The sequence below is a fragment of the Anomaloglossus baeobatrachus genome, chromosome 11 (genome assembly GCF_048569485.1).
Source record: "Anomaloglossus baeobatrachus isolate aAnoBae1 chromosome 11, aAnoBae1.hap1, whole genome shotgun sequence".
Lineage (NCBI taxonomy): Eukaryota > Metazoa > Chordata > Amphibia > Anura > Aromobatidae > Anomaloglossus > Anomaloglossus baeobatrachus.
In genome coordinates, this window is record NC_134363.1 from 123907979 (window position 1) to 123927776 (window position 19798).

General features: G+C 47.3%; 1 protein-coding gene across 2 annotated transcripts in view; it reads right to left on the reverse strand.

The window, feature by feature from the left end:
- Nucleotides 1–19798, reverse strand: part of MMEL1 (membrane metalloendopeptidase like 1) — a 450309-nt gene that overhangs the window by 265151 nt on the left and 165360 nt on the right. Inside the window, exons 1-2 of one of the 2 annotated variants that reach the window (XM_075329399.1) lie at nucleotides 9158–9636; nucleotides 8720–8883 (exon numbers count right to left, since the gene is read on the reverse strand). In XM_075329399.1, coding sequence (XP_075185514.1) covers nucleotides 8720–8883; nucleotides 9158–9207 — 214 coding nt within the window. In that variant the 5' untranslated portion in view covers nucleotides 9208–9636. Of the gene's footprint in view, nucleotides 1–8719; nucleotides 8884–9157; nucleotides 9637–19798 lie in introns of those variants that run through there. The other variant, XM_075329400.1, reaches the window with a different exon arrangement.

Genomic DNA, 19798 nt, shown 5'->3' on the forward strand with positions numbered 1-19798 from the left:
GGCTGCCGGCGTTCTGTGGGGAGGAGGGGGCCGTGGGCGTGCCCCAGAAAGTGCGGGAATCTGATGCCCCACTGTGCTGAATGAGGGGGGAGGAGGATACACAGTATGCTCCAGCCCTCAGCGCTGACGTCCTGTGCAGCGTCCCGCCCTTCCCCTGACTGGCAGGCCTGGGGGCGGGAGTATGCGATACTAGGCCGCAAAAGCCGGGGACTAAAGTTATAAGCGCGGCCGGCAAATAAGCGCGGCCGGCGCAGTAGTCCCCGGCGCACTAACACACCCAGCAGTGCTGCGGTGTGTATGGCACAAGCGCTCCATGCGCGGTCCCCCAGGGGGACACAGAGTACCTCACAGTAGCAGGGCCTTGTCCCTGACGATACCCAGCTCCTGTCCAGCAGATTCCCCAGGGGCTGCGGAGGGAGCACGGCCCCAGTGCCTGGAGGCCGATTAGGATCCCACTTCACCCAGAGCCCATTAAGGGATGGGGAAGGAAAACAGCATGTGGCTCCTGCCTGTGTACCCGCAATGGGTACCTCAACCTTAACCGCACCGCCGACCAGAGTGGGGTGAGAAGGGAGCATGCTGGGGGCCCTGTTATGGGCCCTCTTTTCTTCCATCCGACCTAGTCAGCAGCTGCTGCTGACTAAGATGTGGAGCTATGCGTGCATGTGTGCCTCTTTCGCACAAAGCATAAAAACTGAGGAGCCCGTGATGCACGGGAGGGTGTATAGCAGAGGGGAGGGGTTACACTTTTTAAAGTGTAATACTTTGTGTGGTCTCCGGAGGCAGAAGCTATACACCCAATTGTCTGGGTCTCCCAATGGAGCGACAAAGAAATGCTTTTTTTCTTTACAAAAAAAACCTTTTTGCATCAACATACAGTGCCTACAAGTAGTATTCAACCCCCTGCAGATTTAGCAGGTTTACACATTCGGAATTAACTTGGCATTGTGACATTTGGACTGTAGATCAGCCTGGAAGTGTGAAATGCACTGCAGCAAAAAAGAATGTTATTTCTTTTTTGATTTTTTTTTTTTAAATTGTGAAAAGTTTATTCAGAGGGTCATTTATTATTCAACCCCTCAAACCACAAGAATTCTGTTTGGTTCCCCTAAAGTATTAAGAAGTATTTCAGGCACAAAGAACAATGAGCTTCACATGTTTGGATTAATTATCTCTTTTTCCAGCCTTTTCTGACTAATTAAGACCCTCCCCCAAACTTGTGAACAGCACTCATACTTGGTCAACATGGGAAAGACAAAGGAGCATTGAAAGGCCATCAGAGACAAGATCGTGGAGGGTCACAAGGCTGGCAAGGGGTACAAAACCCTTTCCAAGGAGTTGGCCCTACCTGTATCCACTGTTGGGAGCATCATCCGGAAGTGTAAGGCTTATGGAACTACTGTTAGCCTTCCACGGCCTGGACAGCCTTTGAAAGTTTCCACCCGTGCCGAGGCCAGGCTTGTCCGAAGAGTCAAGGCTAACCCAAGGACAACAAGGAAGGAGCTCCGGGAAGATCTCATGGCAGTGGGGACATTGGTTTCAGTCAATAAAATAAGTAACGTACTCCACCGCAATGGTCTCCGTTCCAGACGAGCCCGTAAGGTACCTTTACTTTCAAAGCGTCATGTCAAGGCTCGTCTACAGTTTGCTCATGATCACTTGGAGGACTCTGAGACAGACTGGTTCAAGGTTCTCTGGTCTGATGAGACCAAGATCGAGATCTTTGGTGCCAACCACACACGTGACGTTTGGACACTGGATGGCACTGCATACGACCCCAAGAATACCATCCCTACAGTCAAGCATGGTGGTGGCAGCATCATGCTGTGGGGCTGTTTCTCAGCCAAGGGGCCTGGCCATCTGATCCGCATCCATGGGAAGATGGATAGCACGGCCAACCTGGAGATTTTGGCCAAGAACCTCCGCTCCTCCATCAAGGATCTTAAGATGGGTCGTCATTTCATCTTCCAACAAGACAACGACCCAAAGCACACAGCCAAGAAAACCAAGGCCTGGTTCAAGAGGGAAAAAATCAAGGTGTTGCAGTGGCCTAGTCAGTCTCCTGACCTTAACCCAATTGAAAACTTGTGGAAGGAGCTCAAGATTAAAGTCCACATGAGACACCCAAAGAACCTAGATAACTTGGAGAAGATCTGCATGGAGGAGTGGGTCAAGATAACTCCAGAGACCTGTGCCGGCCTGATCAGGTCTTATAAAAGACGATTATTAGCTGTAATTGCAAACAAGGGTTATTCCACATAATATTAAACCTAGGGGTTGAATAATAATTGACCCACACTTTTATGTTGAAAATGTATTAAAATTTAACTGAGCAACATAACTTGTTGGTTTGTAAGATTTATGCATCTGTTAATAAATCCTGCTCTTGTTTAAAGTTTGCAGGCTCTAACTTATTTGCATCTTATCAAACCTGCTAAATCTGCAGGGGGTTGAATACTACTTGTAGGCACTGTATATTGTGAGCTATTTTTTTTAGATTTCTGCAGAGTTATCTGAGGGCTGTTTTTTGTGGGACAAGTTGATGTTTCTATTGGTGCCATTATCAGGCACATAACATTTTTGGATCGGTGCTGATTCCAATTTTTGGGCAGAATAAACATGAAACAGCAATTCAGGAATTGTTTTTTGGGAATTTTTTTTTACACCTTTCACTGTTTGGTAAAAGTAATGACAGCTTTACTCTTTGGGTCAGTACAATTACAGCAATACCACATTTATATCTCTTTTTTTATGTTTTAAAGCGTTTACACTAGAAAAACTACCGTATTTTTCGCTTTATAAGACACACTTTTGTTCCCCCAAATTTTGGGGGAAAGTAGGGGGTGCGTCTTATAAACCGAATATACAGATTATATACTGCAGGGTCCAGGGGAGGTGGAGGCCGCTCTGGAGCTGTGCTGGGGGGGCTGGGGGGGGTTGGTGGAGGCTTGTGAAGCTGCGGGCGGCAGCCTTTGATCTCCTGCACCCACTCTTATAATATGCACAGCCGCTGTCCACCACCATGGTGCTGAAACTGCACCGCAGCGATGGGCTGGGGGAGCTGCGCATATTATCTGCTTGCCTTTGATCGCACATGCCCCCTCCCCCTGTGTTAGCTATGGCCCCCATGCTGCTGCCCATAGTAAAATAATAAACTCTTTACTCACCTCCTCCAGCGTCTGCCCGGTCTCCCTCCTGCTGCTGTGATCTTGCACGCAGAGATATCTCTCTCTGCTGTCCCGATCACATGACCTGCACTAGAACCAGGAAGTAGGAAGTGCAGGAGACACTGGAGGAGCTCAACCCCGAGGAGGGTGACACCAGACAGGACACTGCTGCAGAAGGTAAGGAGTTTATTTTACTAAAAGCAGCAACATTGGGGCGATATCTAACAGTGGGCCTGTGTGCCTGCAAACAGTGGGCCTGTGTGCCTGCATACAGTGGGCCTGTGTGCCTGTATACAGTGGGCCTGTGTGCCTGCAAACTGCGGGCCTGTGTGCCTGCAAACAGTGGGCCTGTGTGCCTGCAAACAGTGGGCCTGTGTGCCTGCAAACAGTGGGCCTGTGTGCGTGCAAACAGTGGGCCTCTGGGCCTGCCACAGTGGGCCTGTGGGCCTGGCCACAGTGGGCCTGTAGGCCTGGCCACAGTGGGCCTGACCACAGTGGGCCTGTGGGCCTGCCACAGTGGGCCTGTGGGCCTTACTGGGGGACGTGTTCAATATAAGGTGGCCATATCCAGATTAAGGTGGCTAATTTTAGGATGAGGGACATATACCCTATATTATTTGTTAGACGGACACTGGCATTATAAGACGGACCCCATTTATTAAAAAATTCTCTATTCCTTCACCAAATTTGGGGGTGCATCTTATAATCAGGTGCGTCTTATAAAGCGAAAAATACGGTATTTTTTTGCAAAAAGAATTGTTTTTGCTTCCTCTTATTCTCAGAGCTATAACTTTTATTTTTCTGCTGACATAGCTGTATGGTGGCTTGTTTTTTGTGGAACAAGATGACATTTTCAGCAATACCATTTTTATTTATGTTCAATTTTTTTTATCACGTTTTATTACACGGTATTGATGACAAACCAGTGTTTTGCCACTTTTTTTATTTAATTTTTTAAGCTGTTTATTGAAGGGGTTAAATAGTGTGATAGAGTTATAGATGGGGACGTTCTGGACATGGCGATATCAAACGTGTATTTTTGTTTATTTTTGTTTTCATATAAATATATATCTTTTTTTTATTTTGTGTTCTTTATTTTGTGATTTTTTTTTACATATTTACATTTTTTTGAACTTTTATTTTTTACTTAGTCCCTCTATGGGAGTTTAACTTTTCTTAGTCTGATCCATAATATAATGCTTTCTCTAAAGAAAGCAGAATTTATATCAAGTTAATTTAAGTTAAGTTTAATTTAAGTTTAATTAAGTTTTACAAAATATTTTATTGGATGACACTATCAATAACACTTTAAATCATCATGCTTTTCGGAGCGTGCACAAGTCTTACAAATCTCACTACTGACACCTACAGATCAAATATGTAAGACTCCCATGGGTGCAAAATATTCCTAATGGATTTCAGCACATATTAAATAGTAACCTTTTAATTAATTTGTATTTCATAAATCAATAGTACACATGAAAATAAGAAATGTTGTAAACCATCTTATCAGAGAAATTTTCATCTTTTCTCCTCCTGATTGATTTTTCACTCTAACTTCATGGATAAAATCTGGACAATCTGTATTCGGTGAATACAGATTCTCCCATAAATGAGATAGGAGATGACAGTTGGTGCTCATAAGATTCTTTAAAGAGGGGAGGGGAAAGGAGGAGCTATAGGCAGACAGACATTTTGCAGCAAGGTTTCTTGAAATGAGGAGGGAGGAGCTACTGGCAGACACAGACATTCTGCTGCAAATGCTACTGAAATAAGGAGAAAAGTGCTATAGGCAGACGGACATTCTGCTCAAAGTTCTACTGAAGTGAAGAAGGAGGAGCTAAAGGTAGACAGACATTCTACTGCAAATGTTACTGAAATAAGGAGGGTGGAGCTAGAGGCAGACATGGACTTTCTGCTGCAAATTCCTCTGAAATAAGGAGGGAGGAGCTAGAGGCAGACATAGATATTCTGCTGCAAGTTCTACTGAAAAGAGGAGAGAGGAGCTAGAGACAGACAATCTGCTGCAAGTTCTTTGGAAATGAGGAGGAGCTAGAGGCAGACACAGACATTCTGCTACAAGTTCTTCTGAAATGAGGAGGGAGGAACTAGAGGCAGACACAGACAATCTGCTGATAGTTCTACTGAAATGAGGAGGAGCTAAAGGAAGACACAGACATTCTGCTGCAAGTTCTTCTGAAATAAGGAGGGAGGAGCTAGAAGACACAGAAATTTTTCTGCAAATTCTACTGAAATTTGAAGGGACTAGCTAGTGGCAGACAGACATTCTGCTGCAAGTTCTACTGAAGAAAGGAGATAGGAGCGAGAGGCAGACACAGACATTCTGCTGCAAAAGCTACTGAAATGAGAAGGGAGAAGCTAGAGGCAGACACATTCTGCTGAAAACTTTTCTGAAATGAGGAGGGAGGAGCTAGAGGCAAACTTGCATTTTGTTGCAAGTTTTACTGAAGAAAGGAGGAAAGAGCTAGAGGCAGACACAGACATTCTGCTGCAAGTTCTACTGAAGAAAGGAGGGAGGAGCTAAAGGCAGACAGTCATTTTGCTGCAAGTTCTACTTAAGAAAAGATGGAGGAGCTAAAGGCAGACACTCATTCTGCTGCAAATTCTACTGAAATATGAAGACAGGAGCTAGGGGCAGACATACATTCTGCTGCAAGTTCTACTGAAGAAAGGAGGGAAGAGCTAGAGGCAGACACAGACATTCTGCTGCAAGTTCTACTGAAGAAAAGATGGAGGAACTAAAAGCAGACAAAGTCATTCTGCTGCAAGTTCTACTGAAGGAAGGAGAGAGGAGCGAGAGGCAGACATAGACATTCTGCTGAAAAAGCTACTGAAATGAGGAGGGAGGAGCTAAAGGCAGAATCAGTCATTCTGCTAAAAGTTCTACTGAAGAAAAGATGTAGGAGCTAAAGGCAGACACAGTCATTCTGCTGCAAGTTCTACTGAAGATAGGATGAAGGAGCTAAAGGCAGAATCAGTCATTCTGCTGCAAGTTCTACTGAAGAAAGGAGGGAGTAGCTACAGGCAGGCACAGACATTCTGCTGTCTTGAACTGTTTTGCTACTTTTGGCTCCAAAATTCCCACGTTGATGATAAAAGTTGCAAACACTATGCCAAGGTAATTTTCGAAAGAACAACAGAGGCGGGAGAGAACTGGAGTGGAGTTCACACAAAGTTTGCACATTTTTTTTAAAAAAAGTTGCAATTGATCAGATTCCGTGCACAGAGCAAAAAAAAAAACCAAAACAGTAGGTGAGCACATAAAATAGATGTAAAAAACCGCACAAATAGACAAAAAAATTAGGTGCAAACAAAAAAAAGGCGCAAAACATACAAAACTTCACAAAAACATGCAATGATGAATCGGGGCCATTGAACTAAGTAAGATCGTTCTGCAGATGAGTACAGTATTTACCTGCAAGTTCATTTGTGAATAGCATCAGTATGAATATACAGAATATACAGATGTAGCAGAGCCGACTTTAAAATGTAGATGGTACAGTGGTGTTTTTTCACCTCCATGGCAGCTCAGCAAGCTGAGATTATATAGTAGCTTTATCAGTGGGACACTACAGATGCCTTTATCATAATACCACCATGTGCCATATGACAAACTCATTTTGGATGTTACGCAGCTTACAAATCATTTTACTACACTGGCTCTAAGCTCTGCTCTACCTGTAGAGATATGGAGGGCGTCTGCCAGCGACCAGCGCTGGTTTAATAATAATAATCACTTCTATTATGGCGGATTGCCCCAGCACTCAGAAATCAATACCGCTTCCTTGGCTGCTGCTCACACAGCGCAAAGACATATTCCAGGGTTTATAGATTTGTATAGAAAGCAATCTGTCTCCTCTCTTAACGGGGTAATCATGCATGACAGGCCGCCGTTAACCCATTGCTTCTGCGGTTTCGCCTCCGGAGAGAGTGCCCGACCGGTTCAGAACAATAACCCAACTGTATCGATTTAATGAATTGACGATAATTGCAGCGGGTTATTGATGTTAGGGCTGGAAATGTGAGCTATGTCCGGGCAAATAATACCTTCACTGGGATAGAATGTAAAATGTCGGTACTATATATACAGATGTAGCAGAGCTGAGACTGCAAAATGTAGCAGAACTGAAATTGCTAATATAACTGAGCTGTGTTTGTCAAATATAGCCGAGCTAAGATTGCCAATTGTAGCAGAACTGAAACTGCTAATATAACTGAGCTAAGTTTGTCAAATGTAGCAGAGCTGAGACTGCAAAATGTAGTAGAACTGAAATTGCTAATAGAACTGAGCTGAGTTTGTCAAATGTAGCAGAGCTAAGATTGCCAAATGTTGCAGATCTGAAAACTTAAATGTAACTGAGCTGAGTTTGTCAAATGTAGCAGAGCTGAAAATCCTAAATATAACTAAGTTATTCAAATGTAGCAGAGCTAAGATTGTCAAATGTAGCAGATCTGAAAATGTTAAATGGAACTGAGCTGAGTTTGTCAAATGTAGCAGAGCTGAGACTGCCAAATGTAGCAGATCTGAAAACTTAAATGTAACTGAGCTGAGGTTGTCAAATGTAGCAGAGCTGAGACTGCCAAATTTAGCAGAACTGAAATTTAAAAAGCTGAGTTTGTCAAAATAGCAGAGCTAAGATTGCCAAATATAGCAGAACTGAAATTGCAAAATATAACTGAGCTGAGTTTGTCAAGTCAAATGTAGCAGAGCTGAGATTGCCAAATGTAGCAGATATGAAAACCTTAAATATAAGTGAGCTGAGTTTGTCAAATGTAGCAGAGCTAAGATTGTCACATTTAGGAGCGTCAAGGCTGCTAGGTATAGTGAAGCCGAAATTGCCAAAGAAGTTGCCAAAGATTCCAGAGACAAGATTGCTAGAGTTAACAGATCTAGACCTCAATTTCAATCTCGGTAGCAGTGTTAGGATTACTAGATCTCTATATGGATCGTAAGACATTTTTAGCTTTTGCTTTGCGCTTTAAAAGCCTGATGTAGCAGAGCTGAGAGGGCAGATGTAGCAGTGCTAGGATTGGTAAATATAGCTGAATATCACAATTTAAAGAGATTGACTTCATTATGTACGATCTGTAGTTTTACATAGGTCTGCAAGTAAACCTAAATTCTTCTAAGAGAAGTAAAAAAATACCGTACAATAGAGTTATAAAACCAAATAAACGCTGCTATATTGTGAAGTGGTGGTGGTTGCTGTACTGCTGCCACTCATGGTGCTCTATGGGATTTTTGCTTAGGACTGCAGGTGAACTGTCAACATTATTTTAATACATAGTATCATGCCTGAGTGATGCAGTAAATGCAGTAAATATTTATAAATATATATATATATATATATACATATGGTGAATGTGGTAGTATGATACCATGATGTGATTCTCCGTAGGATGATAGCAAACCTCTAACCTCAGAGCCTTCTGGTGACCAGTTCGGCTCTGCTACATAACATATCAATCCATTAACCATTGAGTTGCCAGATCACACAGCACGACATGAGATTAAGTAGGAATCTTCTTACCTTTATTAGTTGTGTATACCACCAGGACAGCAATGAGACCACAAGTCATCAAGAAGAGCAGCACAGAGAGGCCAATTTCTACGACACTCCAAGACTTTTTCACAGATTTATTGGATTTTTCTACTATGTCCATTTGACTCTCGGATTTCCCCATAATTGTAACACTTCAAAAAAAAAAAAAAAGATCAAGAAAAAAATAAATAAAAGATATTAAAGCGGCGGAGCTTATAATCTGATGTTTACAGCCTGAGCAGCTCATAGGAAAGAGAGAAGGAAGAAACAGGGAGAGACACAGGGAACTGCAGAGATATTAACACTGGAGGCAGGGAGGCAACCAAATGACAGCAAGCAGAGAATAATGCACAGCGGGGGGGAAAGGGTTAACAATGAAGACGTACGACAACACCGACTGCATCGTGCCAATCACCCCATAATTACATGTATTTCTCCATCTGATTGTCCACCGTTTTGGATGCTTCATTTTCCATTTCCCCCAAGTCAATGGAAAATTTTTAGAATTTTTTTATTATTCTTTTTTTTTGTTTTGTTTTCTTCCTTTTTTATCCTTTGGTTTGTATTGCAGAGTCCAGGGATTGGATACTATAGCTGGAGTTGTTGGTGCAGCTTGTAGATTATATCCATGCAAAGAGATTGCCCTTCCTCGTGAGACCTCATTGACTCTGCAGGGGGGATCTACTGACCCCTATAATGATAATAATAGCCATGGGATCTGCTTAGTGTATGGGAAATGATAGTCATTGCAATCCTGTCCCCTTCACTCAGGATCCATGCTGCCTGCTCCACAGTGTCTTCTGTCACAATAGGATGTTATGGTGTCTCCCTGGTGCTGCTACAGCCAAGGGTCCCCTCCTCACTCCCTGCTAACTCCTCAGAAAAACTTCTGTGTTCCAATGAGCGGCTGCAGGGCTCGGAGTAACTATATCATCTACAGTGGGTGGGAAGGGACGTTAAAAACACAGGAAAAAAAGCAGGAGGGAGGGCACAGACAACTTCAAATTTGGCTTGACACCAATATATATATATATATATATATATATATATATATATATATACTATATATATATGCGTGTATATATATATAGTATATATAGTATATATATATATATATATATATATATATTTGTGTGACGCCCTGGCAGAACCAGTTAGTCACACAATAGGCCCCCGCATAACACCATCCCTCACCTAGGTTACACTCAGCCGACCTGAAACCCTAGTCAACCCCCTCAGGGCAAGACAGGCACACCAGTGGGCGGGACCAGGCAGTTAGGAAACGCCCACCTGAGGGTCTAGACAGTCTGGGGCAGGAAAACAGACAGATTAAATTTGAAGTTCAAGTTGAGAGGAGTGAGGCTGGAGCTAGGTGTAGCTCCAGCGGAGGAAAAGTTCAAGTTGAACAGTGCCAGGGTCAGAGCCGGGTACCTTTGCTAGGTGGCAGACGGTGGTCTCCGTCAGCAGGAGACGGGAAGACGGCTCGGCAGAACCGAGGTGGACTGGGACAGGGTTTGAGACCCGACCGGAAACCATGCACAGAGGGGGTACTCGGACTCTGAAGCCAGGACCGGAACCAACGGCCTAGCTAATCAACCGATTGAGGGCAGGATTATAGGTCTTGTCCCAACCAAAGTCCCAAAAGTAGACAACCAACCACAGAGAGGGATAGGGCAACCGCCAGGGCCCATAGATCCCACGGGTCAGTGTCAGCGGGCACGGCTCCTCAGGCACACAGAAAGCCGGGAGCAGACTCCCGTGTTCCATACCGGGAAGTCTAGAACACAACCACAACTAGTGCAGAGGAGAAGACGGCGACCATCAGCCCGGGTGGGGGACCAGAGTGCAACCGGCCGCGGCGGCCGGCCACCAGCACTTTGGTTTACCAAAGGACTCATGTGATTCATTTACTTGTGAGTAACCAAACATCCCCTGGTCCATCCGGGCGCACAAGCCCCTGCCATCGCCAAACCCTGCACAGAGAAACTGGGCCCCGGGGCAACCATCCCTACGCGCAGAGGGGTTAACATCCGGCTGCCATTATATCTTCCCCTGGGTATCCCACAACAGCAGTAGTGGTGTCCCACCTCACCACACACCGTGGGTGGCGTCACGAACCGAATACGGCCAAGGCCGTACAACTACGTCCCCCTTTTCATTTGGTGTGTCCGCGTGACCCCCGGGTCCGGAGGATCCCTCGAGCCACACAGCGGGTCCGGATCCGAGCAGCGCTGGCATGGGGCAGCACATATATATATATATATATATGTATATATATATATATACACACACACTGGAGATTAAAATTAGAGAACAACACACAGCTTGCTTAATGTTGCGTTCATTGTGTCATCCTATGTGATTATATCCTAACCTGAGAAAACTCACAGTATTTTAAACTTCTATAATAAAAATGTAAATGAGATAAGTGAAAAAGAGCACGAATCAAAATTAGAGAACACTTTCAGATACCTGCAAGTTATTGGTGATAATCTGGCACCTGGTGCTAATTTCCTAAATTATCTAAAAGGATTTTCGCATATAACATAAAGCCAATGCTACACTGGCACTATCAGGCTGATTCTATACATATCTTTAGTGGTCAGCTCAGATGTATAGGTTTTGAAATCTAAGAAAGTAGAGTTTATAAAATCATTATCTTCTTGAGTGACAGCAGCTGAAGACCAGATAATATCTGGGGAATATTCATAGTTATCCCCTCCCCCTGTTAGAATTAGCATAAGTATTATACAATCAATTTACTTTTATATGCAGGACCTGTGGTGAGATCATACCCATGTGATCAGCTGGTATCAGCTTTGTTGGCTGAGGACCCACCCTTTCTGGTCACATGGGTATGACCTCCCACAGGTCCTGCAAGTAAAAGTAAATTGATTGTATAATACTTATGCTAATTATAACAGAGGGAGGGGATAACTATGAATATTCCCCCCTCCCCAGATATTATCTGATCCTCAGCTGCTGTCACTCAAGAAACTGATGATTTTATAAACTTTACTTTCTTGGGTTTCAAAAGCTAAACATCTGAGCTGACCACTAAAGGTATATAGAGAATCCGCCTGATAGTGCTAGTACAGCACTTGCCTTAGGTTATATACGAAAATCCTGGTGATTGGTTCCCTTTAATTATCTGACAAACCCTATGTAACCGGCAGCCTAACTTTCCAGTTTGCACTGACTTTGCAAAAATGGTGTGCCGTTCCAAAGTGACTGAAACCCTCCGGCAGCAGGTTGTCCTGATGAAGGGCAAAGGTGTGAACCCTATCAGCCATAGCAATAGAAGTTGGTTGTTCCAGGTCTGTGATTTCGAGAATATTGCATCTTTACAACATCACAAACTCTTTCAAGTCCCCCAAGATGGCTGGTCGCCCTTGAAAGATAAATGCAAGAGAGGACAGGATAATGCAGAGAATCTGCATGGGTAATCGTTTCAACACTGCAGCTGGAATTGCTCACCAGTTCAGCACTGAACATGGTAAGGATCTGTCTCGTCATACAGTGTCACAATGTTTAAGAGCATTTGGACTGAAAGCCCAGTCTGCAGTGACCAAACCTCTCATTAGCAGAAAGAATCAAAAGCGTAGACTCACCTTTTGTGAGGAGCATGTTGTGTTGACAGAGAAGAAGTAGCCCACAGTTCATTTTAGTGATGAAAGCAAGTTTAATTTATTTGTAAAGTATTGGCATGGCTGTGATTGGCCTGTGCACCATGTGACCCGGCCTGTATAAATGCCAGGTCACGGGTGGCACTGCCATTTTGCTCTGACTACATTAGGGACAGGATGCTGTTTGAGAGTGGGACAGTGTTAGGTCATAGTGGGGGTACTCTTAAAAAATGTTCTGTGTGTCCACTCTGAAGAAAAAAAGGGGTTTGTGGGGGGTCCTATTAAAAAGGCTTTGTGTGTCCAATCTGCACCAGAATCTGGGGTACTTTTACAAAAGGCTCTTTGGGGGCACTCTGCATACAGGTAGTGTAATAATCAGCTTTTTCCCTCTTTCTCTTCTCTACTGTGCACTTTATTGGGGTGAAAAGAATGAGGAGAGAATCAAATAGGGAAAGTGCACATGGCTGTGGTGCTGGTGTTAGTGTAGCTGCTGCAGGGAGAGGACAGGTCTATGTCTGCCTGCTACACGACCAAATGAAGCACCTTCCTTTGGTGCATGTGTAGGTGAGTGGATCGTGACCTGCCACCACCTGAAGACATCCTTGTGTGCATAAGATTATACAATGTGTATTTATATGTGTGGTAGTGGTAAGACATGTAGATTTCATGTGTGTATTTGCGGTGTCCTGCTACCAGATGCCACTAGATGTCACTAGTCCAGAACTACATAGCTGGAGAGGAAAGCTTAGGTCTGAGGTAGTGACAGAGCTGACAGGGTTAACGAAGAAATTAGCCCCCGTTGAGATGTGACACCCCTGGACTAGTCAGCTCGTGATAGGGTACTGCATGCTTTTTACTCTTAGTGCAGGACTCAATCCCCCATGGTTCTGGGTTCCCATCTGCAGTACTGCCTCCACCAACATCTACAAATCCTAGTGACACCTCGCACCACACCCTGTCAGGCACACCAGTGGGCTGCTAAGCTGCAATAGGGCCGCCCACCTAGTGGTCAGGCAGGGAGGTGGGAGGTGACAAGTCAGTCGGCTCCAGGGGAGCGAAGTGTGTGGAAGCTGGGAGTTGGAGCTCCCAGGGCAGAAACAGCCTTGGTCGCAGACGGTGGTCTGGACCCGGAGGGGTCGAAACCCAGTCGCGGGAGATTGGGACTGGGTGCTTGGCTAGTCTTGGAGGATAGCCAGCAGCCGCAGTTCAATAGCCGGGCTGGGACCGAAGGCACGTGGGGCTACATGGACCCTTAAGCCTGCTTTACACGGTACGATTTATCGTGCAATTTCACGATCGATCATACCCGCCCCTGTCGTTTGTGCGTCATAGGCAATTAGTTGCCCGTGGCGCACAAAGTCCTTAACCCCCGTCACATACACTTACCTGCTGTGTGACGTCGCTGTGGGCGGCGAATATCCTCTTCCTGAAGGGGGAGGGACGTTTGGCGTCAAAGCGACGTCACACAGCAGCCGGCCAATAGAAGCGGAGGGGCGGAGATAAGCGGGATGTAAACATCCTGCCCACCTCCTTCCTTCCACATAGCCGGCGGGTGCTGCGGGACGGAGGTAAGCTGCTGTTCATCATTCCCGGAGTGTCACACGGAGAGGCATGTGCTACACTGGGAACGATGAGCAACCGGCGCCATTTTATGATTTTTGATTTGTGAGCGATACTGCATGGCACAGAGGTGTCACACATCCCGACGTCGCAAGTAATGCTGGATGTGCGTCACAAAAAACGTGACCCCGACGATCTATCGCATGATAGATCGTCTCGTGTAAAACACCCTTTAGTCAGAGAGAAGCTTCAAGCAACTCTGCAATTAACCTGCGGAGGACAGGGCCTATATGGACTGTTCCCACGAAGCTCAGAGATCGGGGGCACTAGCGCAACAAGGGGGAGAGGGCTTTCCAATCAAAGCAGCCCACTGAAATCCCAAGCGTGAGCTCCTGAGAGCAAGCTCCTCTGCTACTCCTAATAGGGAGCGGGGCCCGAAATGCTCCAAGCTGACGGGCCACCTGAACACTCTAAAATTTTGTGCCAGGAGGCAGGCCACAGACCACCAGGCACTGCTGCAGGGGACGGAAGCCGGACGAGCTGCCCAAGAGGGCAGCAGCATCCAAAGACTTGATTTACCACATTATCAGCGTCTGCTTCTATGCTGAGTTAGTACCTGATTAACCCCTTCAACCAGCAAGCCTGTGCTCCCCCTGCACCCCATTCCACCATCCAGAGTCCCGGGATCTTCCCTACCCATGTAGGGAAAACGTCATCTAGCTGCTCCCATTCCATCAACCCCGGTACTCCCATCGGCAGCGGCGGTGCTCTCTGTTACCGCACACCACGGGTGGCATCACAAACTATCTAACTCCCCCTGTAAATAAACCCCCCTTTTTACATTTAAGAGTGGCCCCAAACCCCCGGGTCCAGAGACCCTCGAGCCACGAGTAATCACCCCCGGATCCGAGTGGTTTGACCGCTGCAGGGGCAGCACATCTCTTAAAAACTTGACGTCACGAACAGGATTCGGATAGGACCCACTAACCTGGGTGACATGCGCCTTAGAATTCAAGCTGCGGTGTCAAAATTCCATTCCCGACAGTTTCCGCCATCTTTGGCACCAAAACGCCATCTTCCAGACCAAAAGCGCGCAAAGTTGAAGCCCCGCTCTTCGTCCTGAGAGTGTGTCTGGAACCGGAAATTTCCAGAGTGCCCCGCTCGAAAATCAGTGGCTGGCGAAAACCAAGGGGGCGTGATGGGGTGTAACTGCGGAAGTGAAGCAGGGACGCCAGGACTCTGCCATAACGTTCCTGGGTACCGCAGAGGCAAGATGGTGGCAGCACGAGACTGGTCACCCGAGCGCGCTGCTCCTGGGACCGCGGCCCGGATAGAACAGGAAACAGAGCAACTCTGCAGGAGGATGCGGACGCAATTCCTCTTCATTATGGATCATTGGAGGGAAGAGATGAGGAGCCTGGCAATGGCGGTGCGAGCCCATGAGATAGAAGTGCCACGTGAGGAGCTGGTAAGCAGCTACCCAGTCCCGGTTGACCCGGCCTATACGGTTGAGGGATCCGGTCTGTCCTCGCCCGCTGCAAGCATTCAGCCACTGTCACCCTCGTCCTCGGCGAATGCCTAGCTGCAAACCGCAATGGAACCTCCGGTCCCCATGTGTGAAAAGCAAGTTGCAGAGCCCCTGAACCTACCATCTGACCAGGTCATGACAGCGGTGATCCCAGCACCGGTCTGACCAGTGATCCCAGCACCGGCCTGACCAGACTCGGGCACATCACCGGGCCCGTACCCCGATATGGAGCACCCAGACTCTACATCCCCGGCTGCAGAGCAGTCGGTTTCTTCATCTAAAAAGGTGGAGGCGGAGCCTGTGGAGATACCAGCTCCGCCGCCGCACGGCATCCCGGTGACTGCTGGGGCCGCAGAAGTGCACTTACGACCCATACCAGTAAGGGAGGCGAGGCCGGACGCTGACGCCCCCTACTGGGAATGACAACATGAAAAGCTGCACCTGGAAATGACAACCCGAGAACAGCGACAACGGGAGATTGCTACCCGCACCAAACAAGAGAAAGAACGTCTGAGGAATGCCACCTTCCGAGTTAGAGGGCCGCGGTACCGTGGTCTTGTAGAGCGGTTTGACCCCAACCAGGGATGGGGGTTCATCCGAGAAGCGGGCCTCACGGCTGGGGTGTTTGTGTCCCAACGAGATGTGGCAGAGCACCTTCCCAGGGGGCACCATGGGCGGAATCTGGAACCGAGAGACATGGTGTCTTATACCCGGCATTGTGGAGAGCGGGGCTGGTATTTCCTGGATGTGAAAAGGCTTGTCATGATTGATGAAAAGGTCATGCCAGCTTCCACTGTGGATTACCGACACTGATGATAGCGGTACCCAGCTATCTAAAGTGTTAATTCTGTGGGGTTTATTTATTGTTTTTCTTAGTTTGTTATTTTCTTGAAAAATGATAAGTAAAGTTTTGAAAATGCTAATGTTGAATGAAAGTGTTGATCATCCTGGAAAGTCACCTGATTTTCTGCCAAATTATTTAAAGTTAAATATGGACCATGGCTGCGGGACTGGCAGCGGCCAGTACGAACTTGTGCTTTTTGTATATAGTTGCGCCCAGTGCGCCCACTAGAGTCGTCTTTTATGCCTCCAGGACTTCAATCCTGTCACGGAACCAAGTAGGAAGTGGCGGGCTTCAGGTTGTTTGGGTGGCGGGTTGAAGGGAGAGGGACATTGGGAATGGACTGTCGTAGGAAGGTGCTGCAATGGAGTAGGCTGAGCCACCGACTACCACCACAAGCGGTAGCATTCCCAGGGTTCTTCAATAAAAATGAACTCTAAGGGGTACTTTGCACACTACGACATCGCAAGCCGATGCTTGCGATGCCGAGCGCGATAATCCCCGCCCCCGTCGCACATACGATATTGTGTTATAGCTGCCGTAACGAACATTATCACTACGGCAGCTTCACACGGACTTACCTGCCCTGCGACGTCACTATGGCCGGCAACCCGCCTCCTTACTAAGGAGGCGGGTCGTGCGGCGTCACAGCGATGTCACACGGCAGGCGGCCAATAGAAGCGGAGGGGCGGAGATGAGCGGGACGTAAACATCCAGCCCACCTCCTTCCTTCCGCATAGCCGGCGTGAGCCACAGGACGCAGGTAGGAGATGTTCCTCGCTCCTGCGGCTTCACACACAGCGATGTGTGCTGCCGCAGGAACGAGGAACAACATCGTAACATCGGTCCTTCCGAAATTATGGAAATGACCGACACTACACCGATGATACGATTTTGACGCTTTTGCGCTCGTTAATCGTATCAAAAACGATTTATACACTCCGATATCGACAGCGACGCCGGATGTGCGTCACTTTCGATTTGACCCCACCGACATCGCAGCTGCGATGTCGTAGTGTGCAAAGTACCCCTAAGAGTTTAAATGTAACATTTAAGTAATATGCCTCCCCTGTGAAGGAAGAGAAATTGTTTATTAAACTTGTTATCTTTCTCTTTTTCTAGTTAACAAAATAAACCTCTGGATGTCCTGTAGCTCGGGGACGAGCTACGTTTAACCAAGGGGGAATGTGAAACCAATGGACTAGTCAGCTCGTCACAGGGTACTGCACGCTATTTACTCTTAGTGCAGGACTTAACCCCCCCATGGTTCTGGGTTCCCATCTGCAGTACTGCCTCCACCAGCATCTACAAATCCTAGTGATACCTCGCACCACACCCTGTCAGGCACACCTGTGGACTGCTAAGCTGGAATAGGGCCGCCCACCTAGTGGTCAGGCAGGGAGGTGGGAGCTGACAAGTCAGTCTGCTCCAGGAGAGCGAAGTGTGTGGAAGTTGGGAGTTGGAGCTCCCAGGGCAGAAACAGCCTAGGTTGCAGACGGTGGTCTGGACCCGGAGGAGTCGAAGACTTGGTCGCGGGAGATTGGGACTGGGTGCTTGGCTAGTCTTGGAGGATAGCCAGCAGCCGCAGTTCAATAGCCGGGCTGAGCCGAAGGCATGTCGGGGTACATGGACCCTAGGTCGGGGAGAAGCTTCAAGCAACCCGGAAATTAACCTGCGGAGGACAGGGCCTATGTGGACTGTTCCCATGAAGCTCAGAGATCGTGGGCACTAGCGCAATGAGGGGGATAGGGCTTTCCAAGCAAAGCAGCCCACTGAAATCCCATGCATGAGCTCCTAAGAGCAAGCTCCTCTGCTTCTCCTAGTAGGGAGCGGGGCCCGGAATGCTCCAAGCTGACAGGCCACCTGAACACTCTAAAATTTTGTGCCAGGAGGCAGGCCACAGACCACCAGGCACTGCTGCAGGGAACGGGACCCGGACGAGCTCCCCAAGAGGGCAGCGGCATCCAGAGACTTGGTTTACCACATTGTCAGCATCTGCTTCTGTGCTGAGTGAGTACCTGATTAACCCCTGCAACCATCAAGCCTGCGCTACCTCTGCACCCCATTCCTTCATCCAGAGTCCCGGGGCCTTCCCTATCCATGGAGGGAAAACATCATCTAGCTGCCCCCATTCCATCAACCCCGGTACTCCCATCGCCAGGGGCGGTATTGTCTATTACCGCACACCACGGGTGGCGTCACAAACTATCTAACTCCCCCTGTAAATAAATCCCCCTTTTTACATTTAAGAGTGGCCCCAAGCCCCTGGGTCCGGAGATCCTTGAGCCACGAGTAATCACTCCCGGATCCGAGCGGTTCGACCGCTGCAGTGGTGGCACAGAGAGATTTATAATGTTGAGTATTTCCTGGTTTTAGGGAGTGTGTAAAGAGTAACAGAGAAGTGCAAGGAGCAGATGTAGACGAGGGGAGAGTGTGGTGTCGAGGAAAATAGGCCAAGAGTGTGCAGGATGAAGTCAAGGTGACCGGAATGGACTACAGCTCCACAGCTTCAGTGAGGTGAATAGAGAGACCAGAGAGCACCCTCTTGCAAAACAGGCTGCTCTTAGTAGTGCGGACAGATGGCGCAGCCAGTGTTGACCGACAGGGCCACTGACACTGCGGGACCAAGGCTTTAGGAGTCGTCTCATTTCTACAGAGCCGTGCCAGTTAGTCTACCATAGAGTCAGATGGTTGGAAAGCAAGGGGAGAAATGAAGCGCCCACCCCCACCCTCATTGGTAGATGTAATGGAAGAACCGGGTTGTGCTACAAGTTTAATACCTGTTGAGAAGTGCAGTACAAAGCCTGTTGTCAGCAACATGAAAAAATGTTTAAAATGTGTGCTCAGTAAAGCATTTGAAGCTTTTGAACCATTGTAGACTCATCTCTGGTAATTCTGAATGTGACATTGCATAGTGTGAACAAAATCCAGAAAGGACGACTGATGGCCGGGACCACCACCACATCCACTCTACCATACACTCAATTCCCCATGTCTGTAGCGTGCCGGGACAGGTTGAAGACTGTAGCCCTCGCCCATGACTTCCGCCCCTGGCTACGTTACACACGCACACAACAGGATGTTCTGCGTAATTCATTAGGCCTGAGTACCACTGGACAAATGGTGAGGCCAGAACAAGTAGAGGCAGTTTTAAATAGGATGGCTGAGAGTGCCTCTGGTTCCTTTGTGTTCTCCTACTCCCAGTCCCCTGCTGAAACCAGAGAGTTGGCACCTGCGGCCCATGGGCATCTGGCTTCTACCCTAGCAAATGAGCCAAACTGTATGAGCCCCAAATCATGCAGCAATCAATTCTGCTGGGTTTCCTGTGCCATCCACCTGGCCCAGAAGTGGCAGAGATTGAGTGCACTGATGCTCCACCACTAGTGATGAACAAGCATGCTTGCCATGGCTCATTACTCAATTGAGTATTGAGCATCTGAGTTTGAGAATGCTCAAGTTTTGACTTACATTATACTAGGTACTTCAGTCATGTTAGAGAAACTTGATGTTCT